The sequence below is a fragment of the Pristis pectinata genome, chromosome 6, assembly GCF_009764475.1.
Source record: "Pristis pectinata isolate sPriPec2 chromosome 6, sPriPec2.1.pri, whole genome shotgun sequence".
NCBI classification, from domain to species: domain Eukaryota; kingdom Metazoa; phylum Chordata; class Chondrichthyes; order Rhinopristiformes; family Pristidae; genus Pristis; species Pristis pectinata.
In genome coordinates, this window is record NC_067410.1 from 112,342,662 (window position 1) to 112,357,830 (window position 15,169).

Consider the following 15,169-nt stretch of genomic DNA (forward strand, 5'->3'; position numbering starts at 1 on the left):
TCCTCCCACATCCCCCAGTACACTGTAGGGTGGGTGAGGGGTAGGATCTGGGGTGGAGGGGAAGGGCTTGATGAGAATGTGCGTGATCAGTGTAAGTGGGTAGTTGAATTGGAATTGGTTTATTATTGACACTTGTACCGAGGTACAGTGATAAACTTGTCTTTCATACAGATCAATTCATTACACAGTTCATTGAGGTAGTACAGGATAAAACAATACAGAACACAGAATAAAGTGTCACAAGTGTACAGAGAAAGTGCAGTGCAGGCAGACAATAAGGTGCAAGGTCATAGTGAGGTAGATTGTGAAGGTCAAGGGTCCATCTTATTGTACTGGGGACTGTTCAGTTGGTGCTTAGATGGCTGGCACGGCTCGGTGGACTGAAGGGCCTGTTCCCGTACTGTTGGATTCCAGTACACAGTGGACTGTATTTTGAAGACTGTTGCAGCCACTTTACACACAGCAAGCTGCCAGAAGCTGCACAGGGGTGGATCGCCAGTTGAACTGTTGTGGATGATGGGATAACTATTGCCTGCTGGACCTTTGGGATCTAACATCTCCTCCAGAACATGGCGCCTCCAATAGATGGCACTCACTGGGTACCACAGTAGGAGCTTCACCCTAAATCATCCTTTACAAGGATGTTGCCTGGAATGCAGAGCATGCCTTATGAAAACAGGTTGAGTGAACTCGGCCTTTTCTCCTTGGAGCGATGGAGGATGAGGGGTGACCTGATAGAGGTGTATAAGATGATGAGAGGCATTGATCGTGTGGATAGTCAGAGGCTTTTCCTCAGGGCTGAAATGGTTGCCACAAGAGGACATAGGTTTAAGGTGCTGGGGAGTAGGTATAGAGGAGATGTCAGGGGTAAGTTTTTTACTCAGAGAGTGGTGAGTGTGTGGAATGGGCTGCCGGCAACGGTGGTGGAGGCGGATACGATAGGGTCTTTTAAGAGACTTTTGGATAGGTACATGGAGCTGAGAAAAATAGAGGGCTATGGGTAAGCCTAGTAATTTCTAAGGTAGGGACATGTTCGGCACAGCTTTGTAGGTCAAAGGACCTGAACTGTGCTGTAGGTTTTCAATGTTTCTGTGAATCACGGGCTTATGATCATGAACCGCTCTAGGGAATGGATGACAAATCTGGTTTCCCACTCAATCCCCCAATCCATAGATTCTCCCACAAAATCTACTGAGCTTCCTGAATGTCCTCAATGACTGCACTCCCAGCACCTCAGGGTTAGAGAGTTACAAAGATGCATTATCCTTGTAACCCTTTGTCCACCCTGTCGTGCCCCTTTGGGACGTTTTATACATTTTAACAGGATTATTCACTACTCTGATCAGTAGTGAATGAAGATCTTCACTGAATCTCTCCTCAGTGGATAACACCACCTGCAGATTCCCCTCCAAGTCACCTGTCATCCTGTTTTGCAAACCTATCACCGTTCCTTCACCGTCACTGGGTCCAAACCCTGGATCTCCCTCCCCAGCAGCGCTGAGGGAGCACCTTCGCCAGAAGGACTGCAGCGGTTCAAGGAGGCGGCTCCCCTGCACCTTCTGCTGACCCAGTTAGGAATGGGTGATAAATGCCAGAGACGTTGAGGTCCCAAAAAAATGAACTTTAAAAAACTCTTTGCTACCAGGGATTAGACAATCAGACTTCCCTGCCAAAAATAATCTAGAATTTGAGGCTAATGCCCCAAGCCAGACCTCGTAACACACCAAGCCCTGCCAAAAGACTCAGAAGTCCAGTGAAATCCCAAATTTCATCCTGTGCTCAGCCAGGACGGTTCTGGATATCTGCCATGTGAAACGTACAGAATTGTCAAGGCGCCAGACAGGTTATTTAGGGGGAGGATCTTCCCTTAACTGGGAAGACTCGAACCAGCAGTGGGCCACGGAGTAAGAAAGAAGGGCCGGCTGTCCAGGACAGAGATGAGAAGAAATTTCTTCATCCAGAGGGTGGGGAATCTGTGGAATCCCTGCTGCAAAGAACAGTGGAGCTCAGTCTTGGGGTGTGTTCAGGGCACAGAGATACGAGTGGAATCTAGGGATATGGGGTTAGTGCAGGAACGTGCTGCTGAGCAGATCCACCATGGCTGTAACTGAATGGCAGAGCAGACACAGGGAGCTCCTGTTTCTCATGTTCTCTGTCCACATAGCTGTGGGAAGGACAGGAGAGTAGGGAAATCAGCAGGGGGTCCTCCCTTCTGACAATCAGCCAGGGATGTGGGTCAGAAATAATCAACATATCATGACAACCCACCCCCTGCACCTACCCTGCCCACTTGCGCTGTACCACTGCCACACCGACACGAGAGGGTCAGAGCCCCTCGCAAGGCAACACCACCCTCCTCCACAGATCCCGTCCCACTCAACGCCCTCGGGACACTTCAGATTCACACCGACAATGTCTCGGCTTTGGGCTGACGCCAGTTATTACGTTTAGTTTAGTCCACACATGCAAACAGTTATTGCTGAAGGATGTAACCACACTCCCAGCGCTGAAGTAAAGGAAACATGTCAGAACTGGAGTTCTGTGTTCAGTTTTGGTCAGTTTTTGTTATAGGAAAGAGTGCAAAGGAGATTTACGAGGACGTTGCCAGGACTCGAGGGCCTGAGTTATAGGGAGAGGTCGGCCAGGCTGGGTCTTTATTCCTTGGAGCGTAGGAGAATGAAGGGCGACATTATAGAAGTGTTTAAAATTATGAGAGGCAGAGATAAGGTGGACGGTAACAGTCTTTTCCCGGGGGGGGGGGAGTCCAAAACTAGGGGGCAGAGGTTTAGGATGAGAGGGGAAAGATTTAAAAGGGACCTGAGGGGCAACTTTTTCACACAGAGGGTGGTGAGTGTACGGAACAAGCTGCCAGGGGAAGTGGGTGAGGCAGGTACAACAGTATCATTTAAGAAGCACTTGGATAGGTACATGGAGGGGCGGGGCTTGGAGGGATATGGGCCGAACGCAGGAAATTGGGACTAGCTGGGTGGGCACCGTGGTCGGTATGGACTGGTTGGGCTGAAAGGTCTGTATCCGTGCTGTGTGTCATTCTGTTTATTCACTGCACCAAACCATTTAATACATTGTTCATACATTCATCCTGAGTGTCAAGGGCTAAACATGGGATACATTTCTGAAATCTGGCTCCTCTGTTGTTGGCTGGTTGGAATTGGTAATTGGTTTATTATTGTCACATGTACCGAGGTACAGTGAAACACTTGTTTTGTACGCCGTCCATACAGATTAATCACATCAGTGCATTGAGGTAGTACAGGGGAAAAGCAATAACAGAATGCAGAGTACAGTTACAGAGTAAGTGGCAGACACAATGAGGTAGATTGTGAGGTCAAGAGTTCAGCTTTAATGTACAAGATGTCCGTTTCATTCTTATAACAGCGGGATAGAAGCTGTCCTTGAGCCTGGTGGTATGTGTTTTCAGGCTTTTGTATCTTCTTCCAGGTGGGAGGGGGGAGAAGAGAGAATGTCCGGGGTGCGAGGGATCTTTGATTATGTCGGCTGCTTTCCCAAAGCAGTGAGAAGTGTAGACAGAGTCCATGGAGGGGAGGCTGGTTTCCGTGATGTGCTGGGCTGTGTCCACAACTCTCTGCAGTTTCTTGCAGTCCTGGGCAGAGCAGTTGCTGATGGTAAGAGTGGTTACTGGCGTCGCTAACACTGAGTTGGGGATGGTAAGTTGCCAGGGATATGGAGGGAAGGTTTTGAAGTACAGTTAATGTGGGCCAGTGCATGGCAGATGCAGTTTAACGTGGATAAGTGTGAGGTTATCCACTTTAGTTCTAAAAGGAGAAAAATTTATTATTATCCGAATATGACGGATTGGGAAAAGGGAAGCAGGAAGGTGTGTGTCCTTGTAGAACCAGTTGCTCAAAGCAAGTGTTCAGAGGCAGGAAGCAGTTAGGACGCAGGCCTTCGTAGCAAGAGGATTCGAGTACACAAGTATAGATGTCTTACTGCAGTTGTACAGGATGAAAAACACGAAGATGCTGGAGGAACTCAGTAGGCCAGGCAGCACCCGTGGAGAAATGCCTGGCTTGCTGAGCTCCTCCAGCATCAGCGTGCTTTTCATCTGGATTCCAGCATCTGCAGTCCTTTGTTTCTCTGTTCTTCTGCAGTTGTACAGGGCCTTGGTGAGACCATAATAGGAGGTTTGTGTGCAGGTTTGGTCTCTGTTTTTGCCAGGGAGGGAGTGCAGGTCCTGGGACAACAAGACTGAGGCGCGGCGAGAGATTGGGCTGGATCGGCCGATATCCACTGGAGTTTAGAAGAATGGGAGGGGATCTCATAGAAGCACATAAGGTTCAAACAGGACGGACTGACTACATACAGGGAGGATATTCCCAATGGAAAAGGAGGCCAGAACCCCTCACAGCCTTGGGATATGGGGTGCGCCATATCTTAAATAAGTCCAAGGTCAGGAGAAGTTTCTTCACCCAGTGGGTGGTGGACTGTCGAATGCTTCCCCACAGGAGGCAGTGGAGGCCGTCAGTAAATATCCTCAGGCAGGAGGGCCAGATTTTTCTTAATGCCAGAGGGATCATGTGACTTGGAGAGAAGATGGCAACAGGGGCCTGTTGTGGGTGATCAGCCCTGAATGTGCCGTGTTGGAGCAGACCCAGAGGGCCGAATGGCCTTCACCTGCTATAGTCGTTGGAGCAGTTGATGAGCTGCGTAGCATGGCCCCTGTTCCTGCAGTCTGACCACAGGACAGGATACCTGGATTTATCCTTCAGCGCAGTGTGCAGGGACCGGATAAACCAGAAGGAAGGAAGTGCCACTTTTGTAACATCTGGATGCCAGCTGTCAAACTTGGACAAGTGGCCGGCATCCAGATGTGGCATGGTGGGAGGAATCGTGGTGTGGCGTGTGAACACCAACTAGAACACACCATCACCCTCATCCACACCCCTGGGCCCTGGGCCACTGATCCAGAGACATGTTTCGAATCCCACCCAGCACCTGGGGAATTCACATTCAATTCAATAAATGCTGCTAGGGAGGGGTTAAACTAGTCTGCGAGGGGGGTGGGACCCAAAGTAATGGTGTAGTACATGTGCAAGTTGAGGCAAATATAAATGTCAAAGTGAGCAAGTTCAATAGACAGGACAGGCAGGGATAAGACACTGAGGAAGGTCTGATGGACAAAACTGCATTTTTTTTAATAAGACCATTGGTAAATTGATTTGTTATGGTCACATGTACTGAGGTACAGTGAAAAACTTGTCTTGCATACCATCGGTACAGATCATTTCATTACAACATTGAGGTAGTACAAGGTAAAACAATAACAGAATGCAGAATGAAGTGTCACAGCTACAGAGAAAATGCAGTGCAGGCAGACAATAAGGTGCAAGGCCATAATGAGGTAGATTGTGAGGGCAAGAGTCCATCTTATTGTACTAGGGGACCGTTCAATGGTCTTGTAACAGCGGGATAGAAGCTGTCCTTGAGCCTGGTGGTATGTGCTTTCAGGCTTTTGTATCTTCTGTCCGATGGGAGGGTGGAGAAGAGGGAACGTCGGGGGTGGGAGGGGTCTTTGATTATGTTGGCTGCTTTACCGAGACAGCGAGGTGTAGACAGAGTCCATGGAGGGGAGGCTGGTTTCTGTGATGTGCTGGGCTGTGTCCACAACTCTCTGCAGTTTCTTGCGGTCCCAGGCAGAGCAGTTGCCGTACCAAGCCTTGACGCATCCGGATAGGATGCTTTCTATGGCGCATCGATAAAAGTTGGTGAGGAACATGCCAAGTTTCTTCAGCCTCCTGAGGAAGTAGAGGCGCTGGTGAGTTTTCTTGTCCGTGGTGTCTACGTGGTTGGACCAGGGCAGTCTATTGGTGATGTTCCCTCCAAGGAACTTGAAGCTAGCAACCCTCTTGACTTCAGCACCATTGATGAAAGCAGGTGCAGGTGCAGGTGCACTGCCCCTCTTTCTGGTATCTTATGTCAGTCATGGCTGGGGTTTGTTTGCAACCCCATTCTCCTGCCTTCTTCCTGTAACCCTTAATGTCAAAAGCCTGACAGTAAGGCAGATAAATTCAGAGCATGGATTGGGACATGGGACTGGGATATTATGGGTCAAATGCAGGAAACTGGGATGAGCTTGGAGAGAAATCTCGATCGGCATGTATGGGTTGGGCCGAAGAGCCTGTTTCCGTGATGTATGACTCCGTAAGGCTACATCTGGAATTTAAAATGACCACGAGATCATTGGATTGTCGTAACAAGCCAGCTGGTTCATCGATGTCCCAGAGATGAGGGGAGGCCTCAGTCGTCCTTACCCCATCTGGCCCATGTGTCTCCAGACCTACCAATCTGGTTGAATCTGGACCTCCCCCTTGGTCCAGGGGCAATGAGAGGTGGGAGATAAGTGCTGTCGTCGGCAGTGACATCTGTTGTCTGTGAAAGAACAAATAAAGGGATGGGTGAGTGTCTCTGGCTGCCCACTGTTACGTGTGTGTCTCTCCCTAGGTCTTCCTGGTGGACCACGCTGGCCGGAGGAGCCTGTTCATCATCGGCCTGGCTGGGATGTGCAGCTGTGCCATCCTCCTGACCTTCGGGCTGGCTCTGCAGGTGAGTGAGGTCTTGGTGCTAAAGCACCGGACCCCGGGAGTGTGAAACCCCAACCCAACACCCCGCTGTAGCAAACATCAAAGTCACAGTCGAGTTCATTGCCATCTGCACAAGCACATGTGTGCACAGGTGCAATGAAAAACTTACTTGCAGCAGCATCACAGGCACAGAGCATCAGATAAGCAGCATTCACAAGAAAAACATAAATTAAACATAAATTATACACAATTTTACAAAAAAAAAACAAAAAAAAGTCCATTTTAGTGCAAAGTGGTCACAGTGTTGCTAAACTGTAGTGATTAGGGTTGTGCAAGTTGGTTCAAGAACCGAATGGTTGAAGGGAAGTAGCTGTTCCTGAACCTGGTGGTGGGGACTTCAGGCTTCTGTACCTCCTGCCCGATGGGAGCTGTGAGAAGATGGCACGGCCTGGATGGTGGGGGATCTTTGATGATGGATGTTGCCTTCTTCAGGCAGCGCCTCCTGTAGATACTCCCGATGGTGGGGAGGGATGTGCCTGTGATGGTTGCATTTGTATAACCTCTGGGCATTCCATGTGCTTTACGGGTGTTTGTAATGACCACCCAGCCTCCAGATCATCCCTCAAAGACCAGAAGGGATAGGAGCATAATTAGGCCATTCGGCCCATCGAGTCTGCTCCGCCATTCAATCATGGCTGATTTTTTTAAACCTATTTTCCCGCCCTCTCCCCATAACCCCTAACCCCCCCTACCAATCAAGAACCTATCGATCTCAGCCTTAAATACACCCAATGGCTTGGCCTCCACAGCCCTCTTGTGGCAACATATTCCACAGATTCACCTCCCTCTGGCTGAAGAAATTCCTCCTCATCTCAATTCTAAAGGGACGTCCCTTTATTCTGAGGCTGTGCCCTCGGATCCTGGACTCTCCCACTGATGGAAACATCCTCTCCACATCCACTCTGTCCAGGCCTTTCATTAGCCAATAGGTTTCAATGAGATCCCCCCCATCCTGAACTCCATCGAGTACAGGCCCAGAGACATCAAACACCCTTCATACATTAACCCTTTCATTCCCGGGATCCCTCTTGGTCACAAAAGGGTCACGTTAGTATTTATTTCTTCACTGCTCAAGTTGCCAACACAGAAATGGGCCATTCTGCCCCTCTATCCTGTGACAGATCTTCTACTCCATGTGAACCTTATTCCTTCCCCTTTCTATCTCCTCTACGTTGTCCCCTTCTACTCCTTTCACCCTTGAACCTTGACCACACAGTGTGGGAGCGAGTGCTGCATTCCCACTGGATGAAGGAACTTCTCCTGAACTTCCTACTGGGTTCATCAGAGAACTTGATGGTCCCAAAAGGGAAGCCGCCTTTTCTTCATCCTCCAACACAAGAGCCTGCCTCAGCTGCCTTCCTGTGGGGTTCTCCGCCCGTCATCAGATTGTCATTTAATTCCTGAAAATCTTGTTGTCTTGTTGTCTCTTGAGCTGTTGGTGACCCTCTCCCCCTCCCTCTCCCTCAGCACACACACAACTGGATGAGCTACCTCAGCATGTCGGCCATCTTTATTTTCGTCGCTTTCTTTGAGATCGGACCGGGCCCCATCGCCTGGTTCATCGCGGCCGAGTTGTTCAGCCAGGGTACCCGTCCAGCGGCAGTGACCATCGCCGGCTTCTGCAACTGGACCTGCAACTTCCTGGTGGGGATGTGCTTCCCATACATCGAGGTAAGAGCCTGCCCAGCACTGCACCCTCGGACCACACAGCCTGGCCCGTCCTGTCTTTGGATGCTGGGATAGCAGCCCCATTACCACCCAGACCCGCTCCTAATCACTTTAAGGACCACCCTAAAATCAGGTGTGCATAAACGCTGGTAATCCAGCACACTCAGGGCTTTGGTGGAGCTGGGTGACAGATTTTCTGTACTAGAACACAGAACACAGAACACAGACCAGTACTGTAAAGGAACAGGCCCTTCGGGCCACGATGTTGTGCTGAACTAATTAAGCCAATGACACCTAATTAAACTCATTCCTTCTGGCTGGTCCATCTCACAAGATCACAAGATCACAAGATAAGGGAGCAGAAGCAGGCCATTCGGCCCATCGAGTCTGCTCCAAGGAAAAGGGAAAAAGAAATGGGGTGGGAAAAAAAGAAGAGAAAAAAAAACTATTCTAATCCCATTTGCCAGCTTTATCCCCATATCCCTTGATACCCTGACTATTTAGATATCTGTCTATCTCCTCCTTGAATACCCCCACTGATCTGGCCTCCACTGCTGTGCGTGGCAAGGAGTTCCACAATTTCACCACCCTCTGGGTAAAGAAACTTCTCCTCATCTCTGTCTTGAAACTGTACCCTCTAATTCTAAGATTGTGCCCTCTGGTCCTGGACACGCCCACCAAGGGAAACAGCCTAGCCACATCTACTCTATCCTTACCTGTCAACATTTTAAATGTCGCTACGAGGTCCCCTCTCATCCTTCTGTACTCCAGCGAGTACAGTCCAAGAGCCGACAAACGCTCATCATACTTAAGCCCTTTCATTCCTGGAATCATTCTCGTAAATCTCCTCTGAACCCTCTCCAACGTCAGCACATCCTTCCTAAGATGCGGGGCCCAAAACTGCGCACAGTATTCCAAATGAGGCCTCACTAGCGCCCCGTAGAGCCTCATCAACACTTCCTTACTTTTATACACTATACCTCTCGAGATGAATGCCAACATAGCATTCGCTTTCTTAACCACCGATCCAACCTGGTGGTTAACTTTTAAGGTATCCTGTATGAGTACCCCCAAGTCCCTTTGTACTACCGCACTATCAATCTTCTCTCCTTCTAGATAATAATCTACCCGCTTATTTCTACTTCCAAAGTGTACAACTGCACATTTCTCAACATTGAATCTCATCTGCCATTTCCTTGCCCATTCTCCTAAACTGTCTAGGTCCCTCTGCATTCTTTCTATTTCCTCTATGCTCCCTACTCCTCCACTTATCTTGGTGTCATCCGCAAACTTAGCCACACAACCATTTATTCCATCATCCAAATCATTGATGTACAAGGTAAAAAGGAGAGGCCCCAACACCGACCCCTGCGGCACACCACTAGTAACCGGTAACCAACCAGAACGAGATCCTTTTATTTCCACCCTTTGCTTCCTGCCAACCAGCCAATTCTCCACCCATTTTGCTACCCTGCCCATAATTCCATGACCTCTCATCTTATTAATCAGTCTCTTGTGAGGCACCTTATCGAAGGCCTTTTGAAAGTCTAAATACACAACGTCTACCGCCTCTCCCTTATCCACCCTACCTGTGATTTCTTCAAAAAACTCCAATAGGTTGGTCAGACAGGACCTCCCCTTCACAAAACCATGTTGACTAGGTCCTATCTTGCCTTGCGCCTCTAGGTATTCGGTAACCTCCTCCTTGAGGATAGACTCCAATAATTTTCCCACCACTGACGTCAGACTAATAGGTCTGTAATTGCCTTTGTGCTGCCTCCCACCTTTCTTATACAACGGAACTACATTCGCTACCCTCCAGTCCTCCGGAACCATGCCAGAATCTATCGATTCCTGAAAAATAATCGCCAATGCCTCCGCTATCTCCACAGCCACCTCCTTCAGAACCCGGGGATGCACCTCATCCGGTCCGGGAGACTTATCAGCCTTAAGCCCCTTTAGTTTTCCAAGCACCTTCTCCCTATTAATCTCAACTGAACTCAGCTCCAATTCGTGAGACTCCTGACTAACGGGCACATTGCTTATGTCCTCCACGGTGAAGACCGATGCAAAATATTCATTCAATTCCCTTGCCATCTCTCTATCATCCATTATAATACCTCCTGCACCGTTATCAATTGGTCCTATGTCAACCCGTGTCTCTCTTTTATTCCTTATGTATTTAAAAAAACTCTTAGAATCCTTCCGAATGTTGTCCGCCAGCTTCCTTTCGTAACTCATCTTTGCTTTCCTAATGACCTTCTTAGTTTCTCTCTGCAGATTTTTAAAATCGTTCCAATCTTCTGTTTTCCCACTAATTTTTGCTACTTTGTACGCCTCCCCTTTTGCTTTTATTTTATCCTTCACCTCCCTCGTTATCCACATCTGTGCCTTTTTTCCATTCAAAACCTTCTTTTTTCTTGGAATATATCTGTCCTGCATTGTCCTTATTTCCTGTAGAAATTTCTTCCATTTTTCCTCTGCTGTCCCTCCAGCTAACTTACTCCTCCAATCAATTTGGGCCAACTCCCTCCATTCTCTGCACATTCATGTGTCTAAGAGCCTCTCAACCACTTCTATCATATCTGCCTCCACTCCCACCCCTGGCAGCACATTCCAGGCGCCCACCGCTCTCTGTGTAAAACAAAAACCTGCCCCATACGTCTGCTTTGAACTTTCCCCTCTCAACTTAAACGCATGTCCTCTGGTATTAGACATTCCAACCCTCGGAAAAAATTACCAGCTGTCGACTCTATCTCTGCTGCTCATAATTTTATAAACTTCTAGCAGGTCTCCCTTCAGCCTCCGACGCTCCAGAGAAAACATCCCAACCTCTCCTTATAGCTCATACCCTCTAATCCAGGCAGCATCCTGGTGAACCTCTTCTGCTCGCTCTCCAAAGCCTCCACATCCTTCCTGTAATGGGGTGACCAGAATTGAATGCTCCTAGTGCAGCCTAACCAGAGTTTTATAAAGCTGCAACGTAACTTCCTGACTCTTGAACTCAGTGCCTGAACTAACAAAGGCAAGCACGCCGCACGCCGCACGCCACACGCCACACGCCTTCTTTACCGCCCTGCCAACCTGTGCAGCCACTGTTAGGGAGCTAGGGACTTGGACCCTACGATCCCTCTGCACCCCTGCACCATTGGATGTTATTTCTGTTCATATCCCAACACAGTTTTTTGGATGTTACACACTATTATCATAAATTTTCCTGTGAACCAGGTAAGTTTAAAGGGAGTGTGGGAACTGGGGTCCTGGTGCTTAAAGGGAGTGTGGGAACTGGGTCTTGGTGTTTAAAGGGAACTTGGGCAGAGGAAGCACTTGTTATATTACTGAGACCTTGAACCAGACCTCGAACTTCAGGCACATGGTCCCTGAAAGGGGAGTCACAGGTAGACAGCGTGGTGAAGAAGGCGTTTGGCACACTGGCCTTCATCTGTCAAGGCACTGAGTTTAGAACTTGGGAGGTCAAGTTTTGGTTGTACAGGACACTGGTGCAGCTACGCTTGGAGTATAGTGTTCAGTTTTGGTCGCCCTGCTATAGGAACGATGTTATTATACTGGAGAGAGCACAGAAAAGATTTTAAAGGCTGTTGCCAGGACTTGAGGGACTGAGTTATACGGAGAGGTTGGACAGGCTAGGACTTTATTCCTTGGAGAGTAGGAGACTGAGAGGTGATCTTATAGAGGTGTATAACATCAAGAGGGGCATAGATAGGGTGAATGCACAGTCTTTTCCCCAGGGTTGGGGAATTGAGAACGAGAGGATACAGGTTTAAGGTGAGAGGGGAGACATTAAATAGGAATTTGAGGGGCAATTTTTTTACCCAGAGGGTGGTCAGTATGTGGAATGAGCCGCCAGAGGAAATGGTTGAGGCAGGTACAATAATTCCTTTCAGAAGATCGTTGGACAGGTACATGGATAGGAAAGATTTAGATACATGGGCCAAACGCAGGCAGAAGGGACTGGCTTAGATGGGCACCTCGGATCAACATTGATCAGTTGGGCCAAAGGGTCTGTTTCCCTGTTGTATGTCTCTATAAAAACAAGCTTTGAGAATGATTGAGGTATTCAGAGCCAGAGGAAGAATCACAGAGCTGAAACTCAGAACAACGGAGATAGGATCAGGAAAATCCCTAAACACAATGTTTAAAAAGCACTTGGGCAGGTACATGGACAGGAACGGGATCGAGGGATTTGGGCCAAATGCAGAAAAACAGAATTAGCGTAGGTAGGCATCTCGGTCTGCATGGATGAGTGGGGCCGAAGGGCCTGTTTCTGTGCTGGCAGTGTGTGATGTATCACGTCACAACCAACAGATCTACTTCAATCCCAAGAGGTGAGGTCTCCTGCTGTTGTAGATGGGTTAACAATGCAATCATAGCAGTAGGAGGAGCTGCCCACACCCCATGCCCAGACAGCACCAATGGTGCCAGTGAGCAGGAGGTGGGCAGATTGTGTGTCTGTCCACAGACAGCAGCACTCTGATGGGGATAAAGGGAGTTGGGCACGGAATAGTGAAAACGCATCCCAGCCATAAAAAACAGGGAATGTTGAATCATCGGGGTGATCCATAGATCAGAAGCTTCAGGGAGAGAGTGGGGCAGGGGATTAGTTTGGGGACTGACACAGGGCTGTGGGGAGAGCGCAGGGCAGTGGGATTAGTGTTAGATTGGGCTACCACTGACAATGGACAAGATGACCTCCTTGAGCATATGACTGAAAGCCTGGAATCAGATTAGACTTGATGCTGTTGAACCAGCTGACATCCCCACCCTGACAATGCTCTCTGCATTCTCTCTCTCTGCAGGAGTTGTGTGGCCCCTACGTGTTTGTCATTTTTGCCTGCTTGCTCCTCGGCTTCACCCTGTTCACCTACTTCAGGGTGCCTGAAACGAAGGGCAAGACATTCGAGCAGATTGCCCAAGGATTCCGACGCAGGAAGTCCTCATCACGACAACCCAAAGCCTCTGCCACTGAACTGGAACGCTTGAGCAGCACAGAGGCCTAGCAGAGAGGTGGAGGAAGAGGAGGGGCACTCAACCTTGCCCTTGTGCACGGCACAGAGGGAGTATTTCAACAGGGACTGGAGCAGGAACCACACAACGTGAGGCGTATGTGCCTGTGGAAGTCATGTCACTTTTGAGCTACTGTTTACACTCTTGACTTGCCCTTCGGGGAGAATCAGAATTGTCTGTCCTGCCTGCTCGTATTGCTTGAAGAATTGGCCAAGTGAAAGCACTGGGATAAAAGATATTCTGGTTTGTGAAGGGTTGTCCTGGGCTCCCACTGTCAGGGTGTTTGTTCAGGAACTGAACTGTGATCTTGAAAAACGAGACGAGACGCCCCGTCATTTTCTGGGGCTCGGTTTGTGTTTTCTTCGAATGCTTTCACTGGGGAGAGGGGGTGATTGGTCAAGCGTCATTCTCAGGTCTCCGAGGACCTCTCGGCCGTTGGTTTCACCGTGGACAGTGGTAGCATTGCCCTGGTGAAAAGTACTCATGCTGCTTCTGAACAAGGGCCCAGAGTTTCCTCTCTGCGGCCTTGTCGTGTGGCTTCTGTGAAATCCAACTCTTTGTTGCACTGAAAGGAGAGACTCGGCCGTCTGTGTTGAGTGGGTCGGAATAACAGAGCCACTTCAGAATAGGTGAGGGATTCCGGGGTGAAATTCAACTGTGGCAAGTGTTGGTGCCCTCAGCACACTCCTGACCTTCGGTGTAACCATTATGGAGATGCAACCTGCTGGAAGAACTCAGCTCACCGAAGCTGGGCTTCCACCCGAAATGTCGACCGTCCCTCTCCCCCCATAGATGCTGGTCGACCCGTTGAGCTCCTCCATAGGTTACTCGTTGCTCGAGTGGAAAGGTTGTGGTGGGCCAGGTGAATTGCCCACCCAATTCACTGCCACCCACTTGGTATCTGCCCCCCCAAGTCCACGCCATTGAATTTCATCCCCTGCACCTTTGCACACAAAGTTGAGGCCAGTATTATCGGTCCAACAGTATTGTTTTAGAATTATTACATCGGCTCCTGATGACCTGGTGCCGAGGTACAGTTTACAGGTTGGGGGAAGGGTGGGGGGGTTGTCAGTGAGGGTGAGGGTGGGGTTCAGGTTGTTGTTGTTGGGATGGGGGCAATGTCTGTACACGATGGTGTCTCCAGGGGCAACATGGATTGGGAAGAATTTTTTGGTTTCCTCCCTCCCCACCCCGGAGCTGCAATGGGGTGGGACACACTTCCACGGGCTACACGCCTTGGAGCAGAGGTCAACATCACCGGTGGCGACCCTTCCTCCAGCTCACGGGCATGGGGGTGCAGAAGGGAGGGCGGGATTTGAAGCCCTAGTCCTGAGGGAGGGTCAGCCTGACAGGGCAGTGGGTGGAGGGGTGGGAGCCGGTGGGCCCAGCGTGACCACAGATCGGCCGTTGCCGTGGTGACTGTGCTTCCCTTGCGTCCTCCAGGTGCCCCCTCTGTTACAGTGGAGATCCGGGAGCCGACGGCCCTTGGGTGCCGGTCCCTGCTCCCGACGCCCTCCCATCTGCTTGGATGTTGGGGCGCGCAGGTGGGTGTGACCCTGTGGGCATCCCAATGACATGGGTTCCCTTCTCAAAACAGAAAACGTTATCAGTGTTACCACAGAGACTATGAAAGCTAGACTGGAACCCTACCCCCCAGGGAGGATGAGCTGCTCTGGGTCTCCAAAACCTGTTCCTGGGGTCCTGGTCCATCACACCAATACCCTTGGAGAGGCTCATGTTACACCCTGCCCCTCTGTATCCTGTTTCCCACAGGGAGGGTTCGGAAAGTGAGGTGTGATCTGGTAGGCACAGGTTGGTGCCTGGGTCACCAGGAGAAGTGATGGGGAAATCATCGA

The 15,169-nt window shown here is 49.7% G+C and overlaps 1 protein-coding gene across 1 annotated transcript in view; it reads left to right on the plus strand.

Annotated features, from left to right (window-relative positions):
- slc2a2 (solute carrier family 2 member 2) overlaps positions 1–14,377 on the plus strand; it is a 96,563-nt gene extending 82,186 nt beyond the window's left edge. The window contains exons 9-11 of the mRNA XM_052018940.1: positions 6,481–6,582; positions 8,088–8,291; positions 13,106–14,377. Of these exons, the coding sequence (XP_051874900.1) occupies positions 6,481–6,582; positions 8,088–8,291; positions 13,106–13,306 (507 nt within the window). The 3' untranslated portion in view covers positions 13,307–14,377. The remainder of the gene's footprint in view (positions 1–6,480; positions 6,583–8,087; positions 8,292–13,105) is intronic.
- Positions 14,378–15,169: the final 792 nt, after the last annotated feature.